The sequence below is a fragment of the Monodon monoceros genome, unplaced genomic scaffold, assembly GCF_005190385.1.
Source record: "Monodon monoceros isolate NGI ecotype Baffin Bay Population unplaced genomic scaffold, NGI_Narwhal_1 Super_Scaffold_20, whole genome shotgun sequence".
Taxonomy (NCBI): domain Eukaryota; kingdom Metazoa; phylum Chordata; class Mammalia; order Artiodactyla; family Monodontidae; genus Monodon; species Monodon monoceros.
Window position 1 is genome coordinate 44,605,810 of NW_021703777.1, and position 26,151 is coordinate 44,631,960.

General features: G+C 37.6%; 1 protein-coding gene across 5 annotated transcripts in view; it reads left to right on the plus strand.

Annotated features, from left to right (window-relative positions):
* The window catches only part of CNOT6L (CCR4-NOT transcription complex subunit 6 like), a 163,857-nt gene that overhangs the window by 99,392 nt on the left and 38,314 nt on the right, over positions 1 to 26,151 (plus strand). For 3 of the 5 annotated variants that reach the window (XM_029234764.1, XM_029234762.1, XM_029234763.1), the window contains exons 9-12: positions 2,816 to 2,967; positions 5,783 to 6,010; positions 8,213 to 8,415; positions 13,155 to 17,429. In XM_029234764.1, coding sequence (XP_029090597.1) covers positions 2,816 to 2,967; positions 5,783 to 6,010; positions 8,213 to 8,415; positions 13,155 to 13,367 — 796 coding nt within the window. In that variant the 3' untranslated portion in view covers positions 13,368 to 17,429. Of the gene's footprint in view, positions 1 to 2,815; positions 2,968 to 5,782; positions 6,011 to 8,212; positions 8,416 to 13,154; positions 17,430 to 21,170; positions 21,633 to 26,151 lie in introns of those variants that run through there. The other 2 variants (XR_003795520.1, XM_029234765.1) reach the window with 2 other exon arrangements.

Here is a 26,151-nt window from a genome sequence, read left to right on the forward strand (position 1 = left end):
AAATGAACAACTGTTTTACACCATATATCATATAAAGAATTGATGATTTCTTTTCTGGAGAAGACTTGGGGATGATATTTAAAGTAGTGTCAAATGGAAAAGAAATTCCATATTCCTGTAAAGAAATGATGTAGATCTAGTTTTGATGGAAGAAAGATACAGGGAAACAAATTTTAGTTAGGGAAGACAGTTCTAATAATTAGACAATTCGAATAATTAGATATATTAGTTCTAATAATTAGATATTAGATATGGGGGGGCAAATATCTAATTATTAGAACCCCTACCAAATAATAGCCTGACTTTGGTAGAAGAAAAATATTCCAATATTAAAAATATAACTATTAAATAGGATTTTCAAACTTTCCTACAGAACCCTAGGTTCCTATAAATAAGCCTTAAGAGTTAATATTTACAAGATATTTCAAAAATTAAATACAGGGCTTCTTCCCTGGTGGCGCAGTGGTTGAGAGTCTGCCTGCTGATGCAGGGGACACAGGTTCGTGCCCCGGTCCGGGAAGATCCCACATGCCGTGGAGCGGCTGGGCCCATGAGCCATGGCCGCTGAGCCTGTGTGTCCGGAGCCTGTGCTCCGCAACGGGAGAGGCCACAACAGTGAGAGGCCCGCGTACAGCAAAAAAAAAAAAAAATTAAATACAAATAATTAAACTGTAATTTAAAAATAACATGTTCACTCAGATGTTTCAGATATCAAATTTTAACACTTTGGAAATTGATAACATGTTCCTGATATGCTGCTTAGTTGACTTGTTGCAGACCTCTGAATTGAGTTTTTGCCTGCTTTCTTTTTCTGAGTTCAAAGTCAGTTATTTACCACTTGTATCTGTGTGTCTGTGTGAATCAGGATTTTTATTATTAATGCTGTGTAACCAAAACAGAATAGAGAAATAAACTGGGTACTGAGACTGATATGACTATAATTATCATCTATACCCTCTGATTTCAAATTTTTATAATCATCAAAACAGATTCGTCATTTTCAGTGATTGATTTATTTAAACCTAATACTGCCTTTATCTGTTTTATGTATAAGAATCTTACCAGAAATTGTTTGAAAAAGGTATTCCACTGCTTAAAGACATTTTTAAAAGTCTGATATGGAGGATGATCAATTCTATCTGTAGAACTTATTTTGAATCTGCCTACTTCTCTTTATTTCTCTTGCCTTACCCTAAGCCACCATCATCTGTCATCCAAACAACCTCAGAAACTTTCTAATTGTTCTCATAATTCCTGAACTTTGGCTCCTGTAATTCATTCTCTACAATGCAGCTGCAGTGATCTTAAAAACTATAAATCAAATAATAACATATCCTTGCTTAGAACCTGTTCAGTCAGTCTTCTTCCTCTTAATCTCCAACACCATTTCTACCCTTCCGTTCCTTTCTAACCTATAAACATACAAAGTTGTTTGCTGACCCAGGACCTCTCACTTCTTCCTCTGTCTGGAATGCTCCTGATTCCATTCTTCACCTTGGTAGTTCCTCATCCTTCATGTTTCAGTTTAAATATCCCCTCTTTAAGGTAGAGGGTGGAAACTACACTCCCTTTAATCACTCTGGCTTAGGAGTAGGCACCTGACCCGACCTTTTATTCTTCTCAGCGCATCTGAGACATTCAGAATTGGAGCAAGGAGAGGAGTATTATTTCATCTAGCAGTGCCCTGCAACACAGTAAGATGTTAGTATTTTTGAAGGAATGTGTGCAGGCTTCTCTTTCAAAGCTAGGAGGAAGATGGGGTGGGGACCTTTTATAAGAGCAAAGATGTCTTTTCTCCACTTAAAACCTAGTGAAAGGTAGACAGTATATTTAGCAGGTTTTGGTTGTTTATAAATACTTCACAAACTTAATAAAACTAGGCTGACAGAGGTTAAATGGCTTGACCAAAGTCATACTGCTATTAAATGACAGTGCTAGACTCAATTCTATTAAATCCTACAATGCTACAATACCTACTTTGGCACTAAGGAAAAGAAATATTAGTGCAGATGCAGAAGCTGTAATCACAGCGAGAGCCATTCCTCATCTTATAGAATCTTTCTTTCTGTTCACTTACATTCACCTAATTCCAGCTTTCTAGTAAAAGCCAGATGGAAAAATCGGCTTCGACTTAGCCGAGATAAGGGTGTGTCCCTGCATTTTCTTGACAGATTTCTTGATGTGGTGAGAATAAAACTGCAAACAGGGTAGGTAGATTTTATTCTTATTTTTTTTAACATCTTTATTGAAGTATAATTGCTTTACATTGTTGTGTTAGTTTCTTCTGTATAACAAAGTGAATCAGCTATACGTATACGTATATCCCCATATCCCCTCCCTCTTGCTGTTCTTTCTTATTAATCTGCTGACTTAGTTAAGGTTGTGTTCACCTTTGAATACCAGAAAATCCCAGCAGTAGCTTAAAGAAGTAGGAGGAGAGTAATTTTCTCACACAAGAGATCCAAAAATGGCAGTCCAGAACTGGTTCAGCTGCTTCTCCATTCAGAGTGGGCTGTCTTTTACCCTCCTGTTTCTCACCACAGGGGCAGAGATATAAAAGGGTAAAGGAATACACACATACACATACATGCACACACACCATCTTTGCTAGGTGGCACTTCCAAGAAAGTTTCTACAGTAATCAGACCTTTTTCCTCTCATTGGCCAGAACTATATCACAAGGCCTCTTGCAGCTAGAAAGTGACTAGGGAGATCAATGAGTAGCATCCATGTCTTGTGCTCCCTTCATTTAATGGCTTTTAGCATGAAAGTCAAATTATCTAATAACATAATACTAATGCATTGTACCTTTTAGATTTACATTGGTGCAGAAGCATACAGTGGAATTTAACCAAGTGGCAATGGCTAATTCAGATGGATCCGAAGCTATGTTGAACAGAGTGATGACAAAAGACAATATTGGTGTCGCTGTGGTATTAGAGGTCCACAAAGAACTATTTGGAGCAGGTGAGTGCAGTTTAAAATATTCTTACAAAAAATAAACACCATCTGAAGTGCAGCGAGTCTTGCTGATATTTATTGTGTAGTTATTTTCTTGTCTTTTGAGGAAAGTTAAGGGAAACAGGCTGGAAAATGGCACTAATTGTGTAAAGCGTCATCTATATCTTGGAATATTACTTGCCAGGTAATCTGTAAAAAGAAAAGTCTTTACTATGCCATTAATTCCAAAAGGTTATTTGAAATAAGAATAGTTTTAAGCTGAATTTGGAAATTATGATGATTTGGTTCTCCTTTCAGCCATATTTTTAGCTTCTTGACTGAAATCTTTTGTCTTTAAGGTTAAGTACTTGGCACATTTTCTCTAATTTCTTTGTTATATCTCAGTCATTGTCAGGGTAAGAGAGGCATCTTTTATCTACCTGGTACTTTTGTTTTCCACTTTAGATATTTATAGCTTCCTTCAAAGTAAAAAACTCATTATGTACTTTGCATATCCAGACCTTTTTTTCCCCCTCTCTACTGCCTGCCTTTCAGTATTTCATTGTTTACTTAACTATATTTTAGGTAAGAGAGAAGGTAAGGAGAAGGTGTCAAGACCACATCAGGGCTTTTTTTTTTTTTTACATCTTTATTAGAGTATAATTGCTTTACAATGGTGTGTTAGTTTCTGCTTTATAACAAAGTGAATCAGTTATACATATACATATGTTCCCATATCTCTTCCCTCTTGCGTCTCCCTCCCTCCCACCCTCCCTAACCCACCCCTCCAGGCGGTCACAAAGCACCGAGCTGATATCCCTGTGCTATGCGGCTGCTTCCCACTAGCTATCTACCTTACATTTGGTAGTGTATATATGTCCATGATTTTTTTTCTACCTGTAGAAGAAAAGATTTTTGCCTTAAGTACTGATTGAATTATTCAGACCATGCGTATCTGTCAAACCTCCTTTTCTCACTGTTCTTCAGTTTATCCATCATCAAAGATAATCAGTCTTTGATGTGAGATTTTAAATTCCTTCTTCTTTTGTAGCCTCTCCATTTTTACTGACTTTTATGTCCTTTCCAGTCTCATTCTTCTCAAAAGTTTGGTACCTTTTTTTCTGGTAATGCGAACATTGAATTTCTTTTAGTTTTACTCTCCTTTTAATTTGCAGAAGAGTAATTACAAATTATACAGTTAAAACTTTCACATTCTGAAATACCTCTCTCTTATACTCCTGGAAGAGTAATTTAATATTATAGAAGGTGCTTATGGCCTTTTTGAAGGGGCAAGTTTTTAATATTTAGTATAGTGAACATTTAATCTACAGCCAAAAGTGACACTGTAAAACTCCTAGGGAAAGAAGAGAGCTTAGAGAACGATCAGATTGCTTTAAAAATGACCATTTCTGTCACATATGAAAGATACTTCAGTTATTTGTTTACTCAACATTATTATAGCTTGGTAAGACGGAAACTTTACCAAAATAGTAGGCTAAGAAAATCAGGTCTTTCTGCAGAGTTTATATTTTTAATAGAAAATGTTAAGAGATACTTATAGAAATTCTATAGAAAAAATAATTTTGTATGTATCTAATATTCCAGCAGTACAAAAGTACATAGAGTAAAACGTGAGAGTCCCTTCATCTTATTCATACCCTCTCGGAGTAACTCTTATTCATTCTTTACACATTACTAACGTACATGTGTATAGTTTTATTTAAATGGCATCGTACCATGCATATTGAGTTTTGAGCCTTAAAAACTTTATGGACACTTTTTTTCTCTGTCAGTACGCAGTTTTCACAGTTTGCCCCTTCAGAGGTGCTTATGGCCTCTTTGAAAGGGCAAGTTTTTTAATGTGTTATCCTCATCCACCATGTTAATATTTATTTTGACAGAATTATAAAACAGTATTTTAGGGGAAAAAATAACCTTAGAGATTTTATAGTTGAATACCTCATTGTCCAAATGAGGTATTCAACTGAACACCAGCATGGCTAAGTGATTAGAAATAAAGGTTAGTAATTAGTAATAAAGCCAAGTCTGAAACCCATGTCCAGACTTTGAGAGCACACTACTCCCTAATTCTCAATTTTTAAATTACTTCTTTTGGGTGTGTGGTATGAATTTGTTTTGGTAGCAGATTCATAGCAAATTCACTGCCTTACTTTATTGTGTATAGGTTAATATAATGTTACTGCCTCTTACTGCTGACCCTGTCACTGGTGTGCTCAGGAAATGCAAGGTGAATACGTACTGGGCAGTAGGAAGAACTTAAATTAAGGTTTAGGTGATTCAAGTAACTGAAAACCTACCTCTCACTAGGTTATTGTGGTGTTTAAATGACAGAGATATTTAAGCTGCTTGTTCACACTAAGCTCAGCAAATCAAGGTACTCTAACTAATTGTTGGTTACATCACAGTATAGTTCCTAACTTGGGTAGAGAGCAGGAGTTGGCAGACTTTTTCTGTAAAGGGCCAGGTTGTTAATAGTTTAGGCTCTGAGGGCCACATATGGCCTCTATCACAATCTTCTAAAAAATGTTTGGTAGACTCTTTAAAAATGTAAAACCAGCCTTAGCTCATGCAGGTTGTACAAAAACAGGTGGTTGGCCAGACTTAGCCCGTGGGCTGCAGTTTGTCGACCCCCATGTTGGGATTACCAGAATCTCAGCACTTTAGCTTCTAAGAACTACTTTATGAGATAAAGGGGAAAATATAAATGAATGGAAAAGAATAAAGAAGTGGTTATGGGTTTGGGGGAGAAAACCTTAAGATACTGCTTTTTTGATACATAAAGTATAATCTTAACCTTTGTTTCCCTAATGCTTAAATTTAGGTATGAAGCCTATTCATGCTGCAGACAAACAGCTGCTTATAGTGGCAAATGCCCACATGCATTGGGACCCAGAGTATTCTGATGTGAAACTCATTCAGACCATGATGTTTGTCTCAGAGGTTAAAAACATTCTGGAGAAAGCCTCAAGTAGGCCTGGCAGCCCAACTGCAGATCCTAATTCCATCCCGCTGGTGCTATGTGCAGATCTTAACTCATTGCCAGATTCAGGTATTTATAACGTCATTTCCTCTTCGCTTTCAGTTTTGTTTTTACTTCTAGTTGAAAGGTCAGTTAGCTCTTAACTTTTGAGTAGAGACTTTCTCTTCTAAATTAGAGAGTGTATCAGTAAGAATCCCAGGAATGGGACATGGAGTAATTGAGGAGAGTTTATTTAGTTAAGCTATTTCCAAAGATGTGTGCAGGGTTAGGGACACAGAACAATGAGTGATGCAGTACCCTGCCACTAGGGGAGATAGGGACCCTTCACCACCTGTACACCTAAGGGGGAAAAGTGGTGGGAGCTGTTATCAGAACTCGGAAAAAAAATAGTTACGAGGAGAGGGCCGTGTAATAGGAGTCATGGATTTGAATTGGGTTGCGATCAATCCCTTGCAAACTGACAAGCCAGGGGAATATATATCCCTGCCTCACTCTGCTACTGTCCTCTGATCTCTCGCCACTGCTGTCCATTGACCAAATCCAACTAGAAGCTAGAGCGGGGAGGGGTTTGCAGTTGATGCAAGTAAAGGTCAGCCTCCTGCCGCACAGAATACAGTGGAGAAGGGTGACCTGAAGAAGCAACCAGAAAATATTCAGCACAGGTAGCTATCTAGTTTAATAATGTTGGCAACCTTTAAGTGAATTCATTAAATGATGCTTGAATTCTGATATTAGGTGCAGAAGAGTAATCAAAATTATCTTAGGATTTCACATTACTTCTTGAGCTCCACTTAACTACTTTATGTCCTAACTTAAATTATTTTAGATCTTTGTAAAAAATCAGTTCTGCACTTAGATATTAAAATTCAAATGTAAAACATTATAGTATCACAGTTTTGCTACTACTGAGGCATATTCTAAATTTTGTATATTTTCAATAAGCTACTTTAAATTGTTTAAAATAACCACTCAAGAATAAATATAACATAACCCAAATGCCTACAACTGTAATATTAATAAAAGTCTCAAATCTAGAAAACACCTTTGCTTTTTCTCCTTAGCAAATAAATGTCGAAATCGTCCTTTCACAAGTGTTTGTATTCAGCCCCTAGGCTCATTGACACCTTAACCATGTCCTCCTTTTTTAATCCTTTTCTTTTCTTGAGTAAATTGCTCTCAAGCACAGCTTTCCCCCATCTCATTTGATTTGGTTATAAGCCAATGAGCTATCATTTGGCATCACAGCATGCCAAGTTGACTCAAGCCAGACTGTCAGGGCTGGATCCTGGTTCTGCCACTTAGGAGCTATGCAATCTATGGCTAAGTTCCTCATTTTTAAATAAAGGGGTAATCATTTTATCCACGTCATAGAGTTGTTTGTAAGGTTTAAGTGTGTAAGGCTCTTACAACAGTGCCTGACATGTAGTAACTGCTAGATAAATGATAGCTCCTTTTCAGCTATTCACAATACTGATGTTGTGCTCATCATTTATTCATTATATATGTTGCTGTCATTCCTGATCACAAATAGAAAGAGATGACTAACAAACTTTAGTAATCATCATCGTCATAAGAAGGGTTGTGGTACTTTTTTCATGTTTACTTATTCAGTGGAAGTGGTGAGCTTTTTCTGAATGCCTCTGCTCTCTTCAGCTTTTTAGACACATCTAATATTTTTGACCAAGTGGTATACCTCCAGCGTATAATGTACTGTTTAGTGTCACTGCAGCTCAAAACAAAGAATGATGTGGCCTAGCTGAAGCTAGACATTGCAGTGTTGAAGATGCAAAATCTATTTTTATTGTCAATGATTTAAAATTTTTTATTATGTATGCTATATTTTACATATTCCAGAAGTTGTTGATGGACTGCATAGAATGTTGAAATGCTAAAGAGATAGTGCTTTGCAATAACATTCTAAGAATATTTAGGGTCAAGACCCTCCTGGTGAATGCCATCCTAGACCCTGGGAATCATCTTCAGCTTGAAGAACCATTAAGGAAACTGAAGATGTTTCTGGGTGATCAGGACATTTTGCTCTGGAGTAGGCAAATACACCTCAGTGTGATGGAACCATATGAAGTTGCTGATACTTGATTTTTTTTTAGCATCAACAACAAAAAGGCAGTTTCATATGTAAAAGTAAATATTCAGTATAATAAAACCACTCTGAACTTGGTGCATGCACCTGGCAACAGATTTTGGCCAATGAAGTCTTCTGTAAGGTCTAAGTGCTAAATGGTAGTGTTTCTTCCTTCTTTATTCTACTAGGTGTCGTGGAATATTTAAGCAATGGAGGAGTAGCTGACAACCATAAAGACTTCAAGGAACTAAGGTACAATGAGTGTCTTATGAACTTCAGCTGCAATGGAAAGAATGGAAGCTCAGAAGGGAGAATCACACATGGCTTCCAACTGAAGAGCGCCTATGAAAATAACTTGATGCCTTACACCAATTACACCTTTGATTTCAAAGTAAGTGACAGCCTCTGGGTTGGCATAGAAATTATGTCAAATGCAAACATGTGACAAGAAAGATATGTGTTATTTATGCTTAACAGTGTAATCTTCAGGATTTTTTACATTCTCAAAATGTCTTGGCTAAGTGTGCACGTAATGTAAGGAGGTTTCTTAGGTTTTGTGGTGGTTATTGTTGACTTGAGAATCCTCTTTGAACCCTTATTTGTTCAAATTTCAAATAACCGTGATAATAGCAAAAAATTCCGAAATACTTTAGTATGTGTGTGCCAGGCACTGTTCAAAAGCACTTTATATTTATTAATATAGTTAATCTTCACTTGTCCATACCATCCCTGACTTTCAGTAAGGATCCAAATAATAAGCAACCTGATATAGCTACATTCATCTTGAATGAATTTGTAGAGTATTCCCTCAAAATTTTCTTAGTACTTTCCATTGATATCTTATTTATCTTTAAATTTTCCAGGTTTCTTGGTGAGATGGGCTAGAGAAAGTTGTGCTTAGGGTCTATTTTATATCCATGTTGTCATACTAATCAATGCCCAGACAGTAGACCATTCCAGCTTAGTAAAAGGACAAGAAAGATTTTTTTTTTTCGCAAAATAAGAAAAAAAAAATTAGAGGGCTAGTTGTTCTTTTGAAACATTGATTGGCAGTGATTTTCTGTAGTCAGTCCCTTTCCCTTTGCCAGTTTTCTAATCACTCTGCCTGTAGCTCTTCTATCGTACCTTTGTTTGACTTTCTGGCGTTTCAGGCATCTATCCTAAAGTCTTATACTATGCTGAAAAAATGTAGATGTTAGAAAGTGGTTAGGAATAAGAATCCTAGATGGGGAATTTAATAAAATACCAAAGGAAATTTATGAATTGGGCTCTTACACATCTCCGATAACCTTTTTCCATTTTCAGTGCTTGTTAGCCCCTTTCCAAGAAACAGATAGTAGGAAGAAGAAAGGAAATTTGTGTGCTTATGTTATTGGTCAGTTTTTGTAATCAAGAAGTGGAAAAGAATTGTTTAGAAGTTGAATCTAATTTTAGTATTTTTGCTGTTAGAGTAGAAAATACTATTCAGAGATAATTGATTTTGTTCAGATCACTCATATGCAGTAATGTGCTGGTACATATTTAATAATCAGCTTTCTGAGAAAAAAAAGAAGCCCAAATTTGTAGTGTTTGCTGATTTCTGTGGTACGTGTACTCCCATTGTAGTAGATTTCAAGCTCCCAACGTCATACCATTGAACACAGAGTCGGGATGAAGTGCTAAGAAAGCAAGTACTAGCTGACTCTATCATACCATGGCTTCTTGTGTAAGCTTAAAGGAAAACCTCGGGACTTAATGATACACAGATTACTGTAGGTTAAATCCTATACAGTGGTATATAATACAGCTCTGCCAGCACAGCACAACCCAGAAAACCTAAAATAAAGTTCCTTAAAATAAGTGTTCAGTAATTCTACAACTCTTATTGTTCTTTTGGTTTGTGTATAGGTAAAAAGACCAAATCATTTCTACCTTAACTAGGCTTTTATAAAGGTTACTTTTACCTTATCCACAAAGTAAAAATTAGGGAAATAATGTTTAGAATATTAATCTAAGCCATCTTCCTCGATCATCTGAGTTGTTTTCAAGTCTTTTGTTGATGTTTCTTCAAAAGAACTTACATGTATTAATAAGTGAATAAAAGAATCTTATTGAAGCATTTATGTTGTCTAAAGAAGTACAGTTAAAGAACCAAAAGTGCATGGTTCAGAGAGTGTTTGATGTTAGCATATGTAGGATAGGATGAGAAATGGCAGAACTATAAATCCGCGCGAGAGAGCCATGAATGGGGAGGATAAATAACGCTGGCTGGCTGGGTAGATGGATGGGAGGGTGGAATAGGATGGAAAAGAAGGATGATCAGAGAACAAACTAAGGGCATACCTGACTAGAGAGAATTAAGCTCTTGGTCCAAGTAGCAGACAATAAACTTTTCAGTTTCTTACAAAGCATTTTATGTAATTAGTGCTGTGCCAATATTGAAGGCAGCTGGTAAAAAAGGATAGGTAACATCAAATGTAAAAATGTCTTGTGATTAGCATTAAATACAGATCGAAGTATAGTATTCTGCCATTGCATCAATGGAGTACTGTTAAACTTTGTTTACTTGGCTTAGCATTTTTTACTTACTTGGTTCTCAAATAAATTAGAAATGTAGAAACGTGGTATTTAGAACTCAGAGTCATTTAATCTAGAACTGATTTGGAATGACTTGAAGGGTAAGCAGTTAGGAGAATTACTTGTAGACAAGGTTTCTTAGTGAGTTTAGGTTGCCATAACAGAATACCATAAACTGTGTGGCTTATAAAACAACAGAAATTTATTTCTCACAGTTCTGGAGGCTTGAAGCGTAAGATCAGGTGCCAGCATGGTCACGTTCTAATGAGGGTCCTCTTCTGGGTTGCAGACAGCTGTTTTCTCATTGCATCCTCACATGGCGGAGTGAGAGCTCTCTGGGGTCTCTTTTTATAGAGTACTAATCCCATTCATGAGGGTTCCATCTTTATGACCTAATCACCTGCCAAAAGCCCCACCCTCTTATACCATCAGGTTAGGGGTTAGGATTTCAACATAGAAATTTGGGGGGAACACAAACATTCAGTTCGTAACATCAGATAAGTTGAATAAACAGCCTAATTCAAACTTGCCGCTGCTTTCACCATCACCTGCCCCCCCCTCCTGTCCCGCGCCAATCTAAGGGTGTGTCTGAACCATTTAATGAAAAAAGGAAGGACAGTTTTCCTATTATGTCAAGTAGTAAATCTTTCTGTTACACATTGTGAAATTTATAGTGTATAATTTTCTCACATACTTTTACAAAACAAAACTTAGCATAATGTTACCTCAAACTATTTTCATTGTTTTTACTTTTTTCTCATATACACTTCTATAGACTTACCTATAGACTTTACTAATATAAAGACTTTTCCCACCTTTTCATGATCTGTTAAAAAAAGAAACAGTTTGAATCAGAAAAGGTTAAGAATCGTTAGTCTATAACCTTCTTTGTGAATATGATACAGTGTACAAGGTGTATATATGTATAAATACTTGGGCGAGTTCAGACATGAACTTGCTAAGGTTTTTGATTAGAGCTTTTACTCTGGGTGTTTCAAACCAAGAAAACAGTTACAAGTGATATCTCCAGTTCTTACTTTCTGGAATGTTTAACATCGTTATTGGGGCCTATGTTTGCAAAGGATTCTCTAACTCTAGTAGCTAATGTGCATAATGCTACTTTATAATAAAGTGATAAGTTATAAGAGGTTTTATTCAACATAACTAATTGAAAATGTTTTGTTTGTGTTTTGTTTAAAACACAAATGTTTTAAATGTGTTTGCTGAAGTAAAGGGTGGTCTCATAAAAGAAAGTAAAACCACTGAAACTCTTGTCAACCCTTTTCCTAAAATGTCACTGCAAAACTAGGCATTAGCCAAAATGAAGGGATAAAAATACATTGTATTAATATTTCTTGACTATTTGGATTTGGAGCATTAATGGCAGAAGGTACTCCCCTGGATTCACGTAGGTTCCTTAATCTGTGGTAAAGTAAGGTTAAAGTATCTAATGTTGAATAAGGCCCTCTCCCTCAAAAGGACTGTTTTGTTGTTTTGGTCTTGGTCATGTCAAAATCAGCAAACTAAGGTAATTGTTTCCGAAATTTCACAGTATAATTTTTTTCATTGAATTCTTTTTTTTTTCTTTTAATAAAGTAGCCCATTTCACTGTGATACCATTTAAAAATATTAGCTAGAACTCACTGTGTATAGTATTTATGAATAGGTATTTCCAGGTGTGGAACTCTTTCTTCATACTTGGGCTCAGTCTCTCTTGATGTGGGAAGGAAGAAATCTGACTTCACACTCTTGCATACATAGCCTGGGGCAAAAAAAGCACACTAGTTTTGAAACTTACTGATCAGATAAACCGAATCATCTAGCTCTGAGAGATACAACTGAATACATAGATAGGTCTTTACTGAATGTTTTTTGCTGAGGTACTGTTGTGCAGCAAGGAATCCAGAATTTATAGTACACCAGGATTTGTGAAAGTGAATATTCTAAACTTAAGAACAGATTAGAATGATTAAATGTGTGCAGTATTTTGTATATATGTATAAAATTTGGGAAAGCTGAACTAGGATTAGCAAATCTGAAAACATGCTTTACAGTGGCTTCATTCAGATGTGTTTGATTGATGTACAAATAACTGAATATCATACCAGTTATCATTACAAAAATTATTCTTGTCATAACTTTTCATTAACTTTGTATATGTTTGTATAAATATTCTGATTTTCTGTTTATTGTAACAGAGTCAGTGCAGTTTCCATATTGTTTATACTGATAAATTAGATTTCACTGACCCAAGCAAGCCAGTTCTAAAGATGCCTAGACATGATTTGGTGTGCTTAGCTTCTCAATTTGCTTACCACTTATGCACATGTGCAAGGCTTTATGATTCCACTAGGGTACTGTGTTTCCCTGTCCAGCCACCTTTATTTCATGTAATACCCATTCAAGATTTGAGCTCTATTTGACCCATTGTGAAGACAGCAGGTGTACCAGAAATACAGGTTACTCAGGTATTTGGCTTTTACAAATTATGAATTGTTCTTTTATATATCTTAAGTTTTTCTTTTATCTAAGCATATATTTTTCTTTTTTTCCCAACTCCCAATCTCTTTTCAGGGCGTGATTGACTACATTTTCTATTCCAAGACTCATATGAACGTGCTTGGTGTCCTGGGGCCTTTAGATCCTCAATGGCTGGTTGAGAACAACATCACTGGGTGTCCACACCCTCACATCCCTTCAGACCACTTCTCACTGTTAACACAACTTGAACTCCACCCTCCACTCCTGCCTCTTGTCAATGGTGTTCACTTGCCTAATCGGAGGTAGTGGAGTACTGCCCCGCAAAGACGGGGATCTGTTACTATGGACCTGTACAGTTGTAAATCAAAGTATGTAGGAGTGAAGTATGGCCATCCTTAAGCTGCTTCTTCAGGTTCCTTTCATTATGTGTTTGCTATAAGATTTTGTACAATTTTGTGCATATTGGTATCATTTGGCACTAGGGCTGGAACCAAAGTATTATCACTCTCTTTCCAAATTTTTAATTTAACATGTTTTTAAGTTGGACCTTCTTCATATTATATTAGGAGTCAGCATTCATAATTGATAAATCACCAGTTCAAGGCCCAACAACAGGGTATTTGTTTTTCCAGAACAAATACTTTCTTTTGAATGGTTTCAAGTGAGCCAACCATTTTTCATTTGTGAAAGGCAGTTTTTAAAAACTATAAATAAAAGATTTTAAACTGAATGATGGCATGCCTTGCAGGAAACTGCCTTGAATTTCTGTTTTCCATGATAACAAACTGATTTTTGGCTCCCCAGTCATTTGCACATTAACAAAGCACTTAAATTTGCTAGATCTGTACATAAACTAGCCATAATGAGAAAAACTGAGAAATGAAAGGTGATTGCACAATATGGTTTCAAAATCAAGCATTTAACAGCACACAACAATTTGTTGGGGAAGTGCTGGTTGGTTTTTTTTTATTTGTTTGTTTTGTTTTCTGAGGAATCATTCTGTATTTTGTTCCCCTATTAGTTATAACCTTACTAGAAGTGTTAATTCTAAGCCTGTCTGTTCAGTTTCTTTATAGGAAAACAACGGGTAATTTCTACTGCCACACATCTTGAAAATAGAATTTGGTCTATTTAGGATGCCCACAAAATTAGTGTCCAGTATTTTTTATTGTTTCCATCCACCCTTTTCTGTCTGGTTGTGCTGGAAAAAACAGATATTATATGATCTGTATCATTTTTGCTGTTATGGTCAAATGTTTAAAAAATAACTACTGAATGAAAAGGCCCTGATCAAAGTTTTAGAAGAAGAAAGCTACAAATATTCCATGTGTTTCCCAGAGTAGGTCAAGTGGCTGTTGGTTTTGGCTTTTTGAGGTGACAGTGGAAAGGATTTGGGAGAGAGAACAGGGAGTAGTTGAAAACCTTGGATCATTTTTCCTGACTCTAGTTGCCAAATGGCCATTATATGCTTTTAATCTTTGTTTCCGTTGTCTGTCAGGGTTGAATTAAGAAGCTACTGGTTTATTCCCAACTGTTGATGCTCTTTAGATATGTTAGAATCCTTTTTTCGCCCAGGAGGGGCCAGTTGAAAATCTGTGACTCAAGAGGCAGTGGTTGAAATACCATTTAATGGGGGAAAAATTGGTTGGCTACTTGACGTTAATTATGGCACAGTAACAGGAAAAGGTTGTGTCTGTGTTTTTAAGTTTTTCTTTATTCTGCTTTTTTGCTGCTATAAGAGTTTTCTGAAATTTATATTTTAAACTTTTCATGCACTTTACTGTTTCTAGTCTCAAAATGTGATATTTTTAATAAACAAGAAACTTTCCATTATGTGAATGAAATTTTAAAAGAAAATAGCCTATATTTGTGTTTCACTAATATATAAAGTACAGGTCAAATTTAAATTATTTAATTAGTTTTAAATATATACAATTTGTCTCCTCTTTCAAACGTGACATCTTAGGCTGTTTTATTAGTCTTAAATGATGCATTTCCTGTGGTCATTTTATACTAATTTCTTCCATAGTAAATTAATCAGGCTACATAATATGATATTTCCCCTGAAGGGTAATTTTAGTGCGACGAGGGAGGTGGGTTGATGTAATGTCATATATGGGATTGCATCAGAAGGGTTGTGTAAAGCCTAAACTCCCTTTTAAAAGTGCCTAGTGATAGAGGCGTTGTTTGTCATCTATTATAATTGGAATGTCATTGTAGTTGAGTGAAGTTTGATGTAAATAAAATATTCTTTTAAAAATGTCAAGATATCAGAATAAACAAAATAAACAAAGAAACAACCCTTAAGATGACAGATTTTCCTCAATGTGCAGGTATCCCTTCTTATATACCTCAAGCATTCAACATCTAGCCATGCAAATTGATTACATAGTACTGGAAAGTAGAATAGCATGAAAAACTTAATTTTGTGGACATTACCTTTTTTTGTAATCAGCTACTGTATGTTTTATTTTAAATCTTTTGTTTTGGGTGGGTTTTCTGCTCTGGAGGTATATGCACTAACAAAACATTTTCCTCCTTTCATCTACGCATGTTAATTAGCAATGTGAGCAATATTTCTTACCATACTTCACTCCCAATATTTTTTGAGATGTTTGTATAAAATGGAATTTAAAGTTCACTTATGATTGTATATGAACCACAGAGGAGCCCATTTATTAATAAAAAAACTTTTTTAATAGTTAAATGTAGAGGGAAAAATAAAAAAAATTGGGAAACATTGTAAACAGCTTAAGTTTATTTTGTGTATGATTGAGGCACTCTGTTGCAGGAAGGTGTGTAATTGGGTTCTCTCTGCTTCCAAATGCACTCTTTCAAACCATTCATTATCCTGTGTATTTTTAATGTGGTTTTAGTAAATGTTGGTAGTAGCTCTGTTAAAGTAGGTAATTGTGTTCTGTTTTGGGTGGCAAACACACTTGGGGCATGGTAACCCAAATTTCATGTGCACGGTTTCCCTTTAGCCCACTGCCCAAATTTCACACACCCTTCACCCTTTGTTCCCTTTGTAAAAGGAGTGGTATCTGTTTTGAGCTGCCAATTCAGATGATCAGAAATGCTGCTCTCCTCAGTATTGTCTTGTTAAAAACACATGCCATTTGGACCTTTGGCATGAAAAGCCAAAAGGAAGAGGTGAATGACATATGGTGTATATTCAGTGAAAGTAAAATATTTATGCTCATATACTTTCTGGTTCTCAGAATAAGTTAATTAGCTTTATGCCATGGGGCTGCTGCATATTTTATCGGAAGATAAGAGAAAATTTGGGCATTTTTAGATTGTGATAATGTTTTTTTTTAACTGTTAAATATGATTTCTGATATTTTTCTAAGAACCGGAGTGTTCTTTAAATTTATTGAAACCGTGCTGTTTGAGGAGGGGAAAACTGCACTGTTTGGCATTACAGCAGTCATACAGTGCATGTCGCCACTCACTCTCTCAGGCATCAGTATCCGCCTCATAGCTTTACACATTTTGATGGGGAGTCTTGCAGCATCCTCAGGACTGACATCTGGGAAAGGCTCAAATCCACGTACTGCTCCTTGCTTGTTGACTTTGTTTTAAAATATTGTGCCTGGTGTCAACTTTTAAGCAACAGCACTGCCTAAAAGCAAGCAGAGAACAGAATCCCAGCACCATTCTATAGGCAACTTTTTAGAATTCAAATATAGTAAATCTGTTCAAGATTTATGATCTTTTATGTAAAAAAATTTTTGTACAACGTAGCTGAATATTTTTGTTTCATTTCTTTGATGTAAGGCGTGTGAACGTTCGTTTGAATATCACATGTTAAAGTCAGGTATGGCACAATGGGTTCTGAGACCAGCTTTTCCTCCCTCCCATTTGCCTTGTTCCAAGCTCTTTCTTTTCAAATTACTTTTCTGATATTCATAGGCAAATATTTAATTTTACTAATAAGCATCCTGTGTGAATGTATTACAGAAGCCACTGTGTGTTAGTGTTGTAGTTTGCAGAAATATAAAGCTTCATTTCTTATTTGTCCCTATTTGGTGTTTTAAAGTTACCTATTAAATCACAGAGAAGCAAGGGAGAAAGTTGAAAGATCCTGAAGGCTCATATCACTTGATTCTACGGTGGGTTGTATTAGAATTGAGGATGTGACACATTAAAACTGGAACACGGGCAATCGTATGGTGTTCCATTTTAAAATTGTATCTCCTAAGTATATACCATTAAATGGGTGAAAGATTAAGTTTGTACTTGCATTTCCAAGAGTTTCTAAAAATCACTAGTGCCATGTATAATTTCAAATCAAATAGCAAAGAATAGAGAAAGCACAAGAAAAAAAAAAAAGGTTAAATGTGTTCTTCGATGGAACCAGAGGCATATGGTTCTTCATTCCCGTTTGTAGAACTCTGTGAATTATTGGTACACAAATTAACTAGGGAAATTAGAATATTTTTCTAAGCTAGGAGCTTTAAAGTTTTGAATTTGTAGACAGATGAGAACTTTTATACTTATGGTTGCTTTGAGTGATTGTAATTTTTTAACAGCATCATGATTACTAAATTTGAATTCAAACCTAAGTAAATTAGTTCATCTTAACCTGGTTTATTTACCAAAGTTGTAATCTGTTTAAGAACAGGATGCCAAGAACATCTTGTGTTTTACAACATGATACATCTTCATTGTGTGTCACCTTAAAGCTTAAAAGAAAAAAGAAGGTTCTTATACCTATACTGCAGGGTGTTCTGAACAAGATCCACTGAAAGAAAAAGGTAGTTCTTTTTAGGAAGGTGGTAAGGGAGAACGTGCATGTTTCTTGTTTTTAACCAGATGCCTTGTGTAGGTTTCTCTGTTAAATCACAAGTTCTATAAGAAATAGGGAAATACCAGGAAAAGCAAGCTTTATCAGCGTAGTTAGTAATTTCTTTTGGCATAAGTTTGTTTGGTTAGACTTGGTTATTCTTGGAACCAAAGGAAAACAAGCATGTTGAGGTTTTATTCAACAAACATTATGACATCGAAGTAATGGAATTTTAAGTAAAATAATTTTCACTTTCAAAGCATGTGAAATAAGGACATTTCTGCGTATTAAATGTTAATTTTCTATGGCAGTGGTATAAAATTTAGTAGCATTGTACTGACACGAGGAATTGTGTCATCAGAAATAAATCACATTATGAAGAGTGTTTGCAAATGCCAAGTGATATGAGTCTTTTGGCACAGTAGCATTGGGTATATTCAGCTTCCAGAAACTTTCAGAAGGCATAGTTTGGCGCCTACTAGTTGTTGTTTTTGTTACAACAGTCTCCCCAAATTTAGATAATTTCCCTATTTGTATGTCTGTCACTTTTAACTCGAAAGCATAAGCATCATGGCAGCCCTCTCAGAAGGGGTCCTTTCTTGCTCATTTCAGTTTTGTGTTAATTTCTAATTACTGATATATGACTATTTCCTTTCAAGTTATCAATGGTTATATGTACCACATTTGTTTAATTAGTTAACTCACACAATTGGCTCAGCGTTAATGTGTCAAACAATGGCTTTGCTTCTCACCGAACAGGCTTAGTTTCACGCTACTTGTTTAAATCTTGACGCAGTAAGTGATGCAGTAGTCTGGGTGTGTATTTATTCAGAAACTGTACTGTCCTTTCTCTGTGCTTAATTTGCTTAAAATATATTTCCTTACCTTTGAAATTCTTGAGCGGTGCTCTGCCAGGTTTTGGGGGTGTGGCTTGGATGGCTGTGTTGCTGCACACTGGGTGTGGAATTGTTCAGTGTTGTGAGTGGCAAATTTCTTAAACACCAGCAGCACTGAGAAGTGCACTATGGGCATTCGTACAGTTGTCCACATGCAAGCAATTCTTTCATCTAGGAGAAGCTGAGGGGTAGGATTCGTTGGAGTACTTAGTATATTTTGAGAGGGATGAATGTTTCACCTTTGGGTTTTGTTGTCTGAGTGGAGCGGGGCGGCATGGAGGGAGGTGGGTTTTGTTTGGGGTTTTTTGGAGAGTGTGTATGTACCTTTTCTCTCTGAAAGGGCCAGGGTGTTGGTCAAATTCACCGTGAATTAATTTATATATTTTTTTCTATTGTGATTTCTTTCAACCATAAAACAAGTGCCAACTAATTGTCCGTGAGATGACTGACTCTTCCACTCAGTTTACCATTTGAATAGGGAAGGGCTCATTTATTTTAATTTCTTGGCATTAAATTAATCTCCATTGTTTTGCATACATTTGAGTCATTCTGTGGCCTCTAAAGTGTTTTTGTAACTAATTTAATGGTTGGAAAGCAAAGCACATGAGTTTAAAACTGAGCAAGAAGTTTTGGTAAGTTTCCTTGCAAACTTGGTAGTTTCTATTGATGCTATTCCAAAACAGATTCGACTGTTTTAGGTTGTGTATTTACTTTGCTTTTGTCCTAAGAAAAAGCCAAGCCCTAAATCAATTTGTTATTGTGTTCTAATAATCAGTTTAAAATCTGAGATTTTCTTTCTTTTTTTTTTAATCAGAAGATTTAATGAAGTGCCATGTAATTGTAGGTTACTAGTGTTTAATGTTTGATAGACTGGTTCTGTGGTGTTCTAATCATTTAACACTCTGTCATCCCCGGAGAAAGTGGTTCTACTCTTACGGAACACATTCTCTCTGACAAAATCACCAGCTGCTTTATTTTTCTATTTATTACGGTTAAACAGTTGATGAGGTCTGTATCTTGACCAAACTGCTCAGCTGAGATGTTTTTCACAATAGACACTGTACAAAATATGCGTGCAAAAGGACACAGTTGGGTGGTAGTATTTTTTCATTAATGTGAACATTGACTAAACAAAGCAGTCCTGCCTTTTAAATCTTGTGGCAGCTCAGGAGGGAGGTGCTTAAGAACCTTAACTACTATGTCAGATGACAAAATACTTTTTTCCATTTTGGAGATTGGGTACTGCTCACACATGATGTATAGGGCTAAATATATGCTTGTTTCCTCGCACCTGTGTACTTCCCCTTCTCTCCCTCCCGTTCCTTCCCCTGTAGGCAATAAATGGCCATTTTGCAACTGCATACCTTTGTCTTGGTTTTTTACTCTTTATGTGTGCAGTTTAAGGGTCTGCTTTAAGGTCAGCATATCTCTTCTAAAGTGAAGTTAGGAGTCAAGGTCAGGCAAAAATTTCAAATTCATACTACATTTTTTTTTTTTCCTGGTGAAAGCTACATTACTACTTAAGTAACACTTTGTTTAGAATAGATTTGGAAGATAGTCGTATTTATGAGACTTGCTTTGGCTGAAGAAATCTGAGCAGAGGGCCATGTGTCACTTCTGAGTGGGGCTCTAAGAGCCAGTGTGCAATTTGTCATATTCCCTTTTCTTGCCTTGATGATCATAGAAACATATGTTGAGATCAAACCTCTCATCCTAGATCCTTGAGTAATGATGAACAGAGCTCCCCTGCTGAACTACATAGGACATGTAGTGTGAGTGAAAAACAACCACCAAATCTCAGTGTCTTAATTCAATAAACGTTTGTTATTACAGCATAATCTAGCCGGTCCTGACTGATAGACAACTATCAGACAGATCTTCCGAGTTAACCAGTATCGACCAATCTCAACAGGTGAACCTGCCAAGACTTAGAGTAAATTCATTCAACAGACATTTAAGTATCTGCTATGAACAAGATGGACAGGTTCCCCATCCTCCAAGAATTCACTTTCCAAATCCTCTTCTATTTATGATTAAGGAGAAAATAATGAAGTGTTTTTGTTAAAGGTATCTTAAATCTTAGAATCTTGGAAGAGGAGCGGGAAAGGCACACAGTGAAATAATTAGGAATTCTGAAAACTATGTTTAAGGATATTCAGTAGAAAAATGATATTAACACATGGTGTGATTGGGACCAGATTATTTTTAAATGAATAATTCAATATTATTATTGAGTGAAACATAATAAAAAACTGAACTGCCCAGTTTAACAAGTGTTTAGGGAAGATACTGACAGATTATTTTGGAACAGATTGCTAAGAACATCAAATCTCTAGGCTGAAAGCTCAGTGTCTACTGATTTGTCTTTTCTACTAAGGACCCATTGTGAGCCTGTCACTGACCCTGAGGACCATCTCTTTACAGAGGCCTTGATGTTGGCCAGCATTTTGGAAGTCCTCCAAAAGTAGAATCACTCACCTCTGAAGTGGATCTTGAAGGGACCAGGTTTCAGGATACTGCCTTACTAAGAAGACATACAGGGCAATCAAGACATTCACCAGGTGACCTTGCATTCCACCATGTGATCTTGGGCAAAACACATCCTCATTGGTAAAATGAATATAAGAAACTAAATCCCATGAAATGGTTCTCTCAAAAAGCAGACACCAAGACAAGGGCTTGCAGGCAGGGGGTCTATTTGAAGAAATGATCCCAAGAAAACAGAGTGGGGCACTAGGAAGAATGAAATAGGGAAGGAGGGAAAGCCAAGTCAAGGATGCACTGTTGAGCTAATCCTCTGAGCAACTGGGGCATAAACCTGCCACTGACCTTCTGAAGAGCTGAATGGAATGCACCTCAAAATTGTCTTCATGAGGGGTAGGAGAGGAGAGGATTTGTTTTGGAGTCCCATCTCCCATGAGGCAAGGGTTGCTCCATGGGTGTTAATTCCTTTTCCTATCCATGTTTGTACACCTATCAAATCCACTAAGCAGGTTCCTGCAGGTATCCCATACAATAATAGTGGAGAAATGGCGTGGGAGATGGTGCAGAAAGCGAGGAACATTTGGTGGAGCTGAGGCTACAATTAATATATGATTAATGTCATCCTCCCTCTTCCATCATGCATTCCACATCTAGCTTTGCACCACCACATCAGTAGTCTAGGTTGCTTCCCTAACGTTGGGTGACCCAGACCTTCATCCCAACAAGATGTATTATGCTTGTTGGGCCATTGGTAAACAGTCTGCTAACCCATACCTGGGCATGAAATTACCAAGAGCTGCCCAGTGAATCCCGTGGATTCCAGACATGCTTCTTCCTGCCTACCACTTTGTAGTAGTAGCACCCATATTTTCTCATGGCAGTTTAACACTAGCATGGTGAGCCCCACATGGCCCCTTCCTGGGGGCAACCTACATCCAGTGCCTGGGCAGTGTGGGCATGAGGGCCTGGTCTCAGTCCACACCTCAGCAACTCTGAAGGGCCAACCCACCAGATGTTCAGATTTCCCCATGGTGCCTCTGTTGAGACTTCACTGTAACCCAACTTCTCCCTTGGTCCAGTTCTAATTCCTTTCATGGGGTGTGATTCTGAGAGCACTTCCTAAAGTAATAAGTTTCCTGAACACTAACCTCCGTCTCAGAGTATGCTTCCCAAGGAACAGGACCTGCCACACCAAGTTTTAAGGAGTCATGCCAGAAGCATATTAGGACTGCCTCCAGGACTCCCTGCTAAGACTTTAGATTTTGAATCGTTAGAGAGTGCCACTGGGTCAATAAATTGTTTCTTATGTACTCTTACTGAGGTGTCTCTGGCCCAGCGCTTTCAAAATCCACTTCCACATGTTTCTCCAGTTCCTGGTCATAATGTTAGCCCAGGTCTTATAATTCTTTGGGAAAGTGGTTTTCTTCTGGTGTATTTCTCTGCACAGGCTGTGCTGTGATGTTTCCAGGGGGAAGGGCACCAACTCTTTACATTTTCTGGAAGTCACTTCAGCCCGAGGGGGAGGGGCTTGCAACAATGAGGGGCGGTGCAACAGCACTGGCTGCCTCTTACTTTGTTTGCACCTTTGTGTTTTGTTTTGTTTTTTAACATCTTCATTGCAGTGTAATTGCTTTACAGTGTTGTGTTTCTGCTGTATAACAAAGTGAATCAGCTTTGTACATATATCCCCGTGTCTCCTCCCTCTTGCGTCTCCCTCCCACCCTCCCTATCCCACCCCTCTAGGTGGTCACAAAGCACCCAGCTGATCTCCCTGTGTTTGCACCTTTGTGATCAGAGGCAGCAGTTGGCAGTCAGAGCACAGAGCCCCAATATTTGGAGAACTGGGTTCTGTTTGCTCACCCTGCCTCCTGCAAGCTGTGTGCTGGCTGCTCCAGGAACAGGTGCACAGCTGCCTGCCACGAGGCTGGGGGTGGGGTAGCTGCTACTATGCTAAGAGCTGACACTGACCAAAATTAATCCCGATTTACCTTCCAAGCCTTCCCCTGGAAGTTTCAAGTCTTCAGTAGACTCCAGAGTTCTCAGATAGATTGTGCCAGTGTAATTGTTGTCTAGGTGGGGAGGCAGATTCCTGGTGCTTTCTACTCTGCCATCTTCCTAGAACCCTCCTTCATGTCTAACCATTTTTAGTGTCAATACAACCACAACCTAATGCTGCTATGTAACAGGACGCCAGTGTCCTTTACACGAATATGCTCCTGTCACAGGTGTGTTTCTTAATATTTTGGCAAAAGAATGTCTTCTGGGCCCTTCAAGGTGAGGGTATGGTTGGGAGCGGCTAAGCAGTTTGTACATTTTGAACCCGTTCCAGAGTCTCATCTCTAGGATTCTCCAGATGCCTTTGCCTATGCCTGTGCTACCCACTGTGGTAGCCACTAGCCTCATGTGGTTGTTGAGCACTTGAAATGATAGTTTAAAAAATATATTAGATTAAAATATGGATCCTAGAAGGCTAGGAATTACATATGTGGCTCATATTTCTGTCTGATAGTTCTTCAATGTGCCAAACATGTTCTGCCATCTTTGCCTCACATGTTTTTGGCATTATTTTACTAACCTAACAGGGTTAGTCCCACCCCCTGGTGCTTCAATCAACACATTTAATCCTGAATCCCAGGCAGGTGTACCCATGTCAATACGTTCACACTGATTCAGTCTTCTGAATTTCATTCTTCTGAATAGTCTCAGAATATATTCTGCTGTGGTCTGAATGATCGTGTCACCTAGAACTCATACGTTTGAATCTTAACCCGCAAAGTTCGTGATATTGGGAGGTGGCGCCTTTGGAAGGGGCTTAAGCCATGAGGTTGGATGCCTCATGAATGGGATTGGTGCGTTATAAAAGAGGCTCCAGAGAGATCCTTTGTCTCTTCACCATGTGACAACACAGCAAGAAGGTGCCATCTATGAACTAGGAAGAGGGCCCTCACCAGAAGGTGACCACACTGGTGCCTTGATCTTGTTTTTGTTTGTTTGTCTTTTTAGGCCACGCCACGTGGCTTGCAGGATGTTAGTTCCCTGACCAGGGGTCGAACTCGTGTTCCCTGCAGAGGAAGCACGGAGGCCCAACCACTGGATGACCAGGGAAAGTCCCTCGTGCCTTGATCTTGGATTTCCAGTCTCCAGAACTGTCAGAAATTTCTGTAGTTTATAAGCTGCCAGTCTGTGGTATTTTGTTATCACAGCCTGAATGGATTAAGACATATTCCTATACATGTTTTCAAGACTTCTTTCAATACAAACTGACAAAATTCTGCAACTCCTTTGGTGTATTTGCTGTCTTTCACTGGAGCAGGTCCTGTACCAGCTTTTCCATCTGGGCTATGTTGGGATAGAACTTTTGTTATGAGGCTAGAGACAATGACAGATGGTTAGAATGGGTTCTGTGGGGAATAAGCAACCTCTTCTCCGGCAAATGCCACAAGTGAAGTCATGCAAAGGTTTAATGCAAGTGAAGGTTGTTTGCCTTGGGTGGGATGTTAAGTTGACAAATTGACAAGGGGAGAACTATTTCTGCTAGCTAGGAAGATTCAGGAAGTTGGAAAGTTCAGAGTTTGCAGCCTTATCTCTGTGCAAATGTTACCATCCAAAGTCTCAGTGAAATGCTCCTTTGCATCCAGAACCCTTATCTTAGCATAAAATAACTAATAGGACTATACATTTAAGTAATGTTGCAATTTTTTCAATCTATATTATCAGCCATGTCTGCCCTGTGACTCCAGAGCAATGGAATGTGGCTACGAAGCCTAAGGTTTAAAGTTTAAGGTGTTAGGTTTATCTTTTTCTTTGTGTATACTCTTCAGAGCAATCAGAAGCATCCATACCATCTAATAATTCTTGTTAATCATGATTATTATCATAATGGTCAAGTGCATCAGTTACTTGGCCAAAGCATTGTCTTAACCCTGTACTAGTCTCAAGAAACCACAGCTTATTAAGTAATCATGATACTACTGCACGCCACAACTTACTGGTGTTCATTTATTGCCTATAAAGAGGTCTTCACTGTATTCCTGGTTAAACAGATAACAACCCAATCTCAGGGTTCCGTGTTGAATGTCAGTTTCCTGCAACCATTCCTGATACCAAGAGCTGTATCAGTAAGGAGCCATTCAGAAAAACAGAAACCACCTTGGGCATTGCAAACAGAAGAAATTTCATGCAGGGGATTGGTTACAGGAAATGGAAGAACTGGGAAGCCAAATAAGAAGGTATTGAGACAACCCTAAAAAATTTGGAAAAGCAGGAAACTGCTACCACCACTCAGGTGGATGGAATGTAGGGAGGACAGAGTGCTACCAGGGCTCAGAAGCTGAGCCATCTACTGGGAGCTGGAACCTCTCAGTGGCTATCTTGTGAGATCTGAAATATATAGGAATGATTATCCCATGAGAACTGGTGTTATGGAGGGAATATAGCCAATGCCAGAGATGCCACCAAAGCAGAGAAGGAGAGGGTAAAATACCCTGACTACTTCTCTCTCCTACCCCTAAGTAATCCAGCAAGGCTTCCCATTTGCCAAACCTACTGAGAAACCACTTGTGAAGGGACTCTGGGAAATGTTGATCCTGAGATACAGGCAGAACTAAGGAAGAATGGGAATGAATCTGAGAGCAAGCAGGCAAATGACCAGCACAAGAAGTATATCCCTTTTTTGTAATTATGTACACGCTTGGTGCTGTAGGTGGAGTCATAGAGACGATACAGTACAGACTTTGCTTCAGAAAAGCTTGCAAACATATGGCTATATTTGTATGTCATTAGTAGTAACAGCATGAATGCCAGATGAATCTTATGTCATCCTAGCATTAATTTTCTGGTAGGGCTACCTACATATTTTTTATATATAGAAGAAATCACCATAAATATCATCTTATGAGAGGCATGAAATTACTTGAAGTAG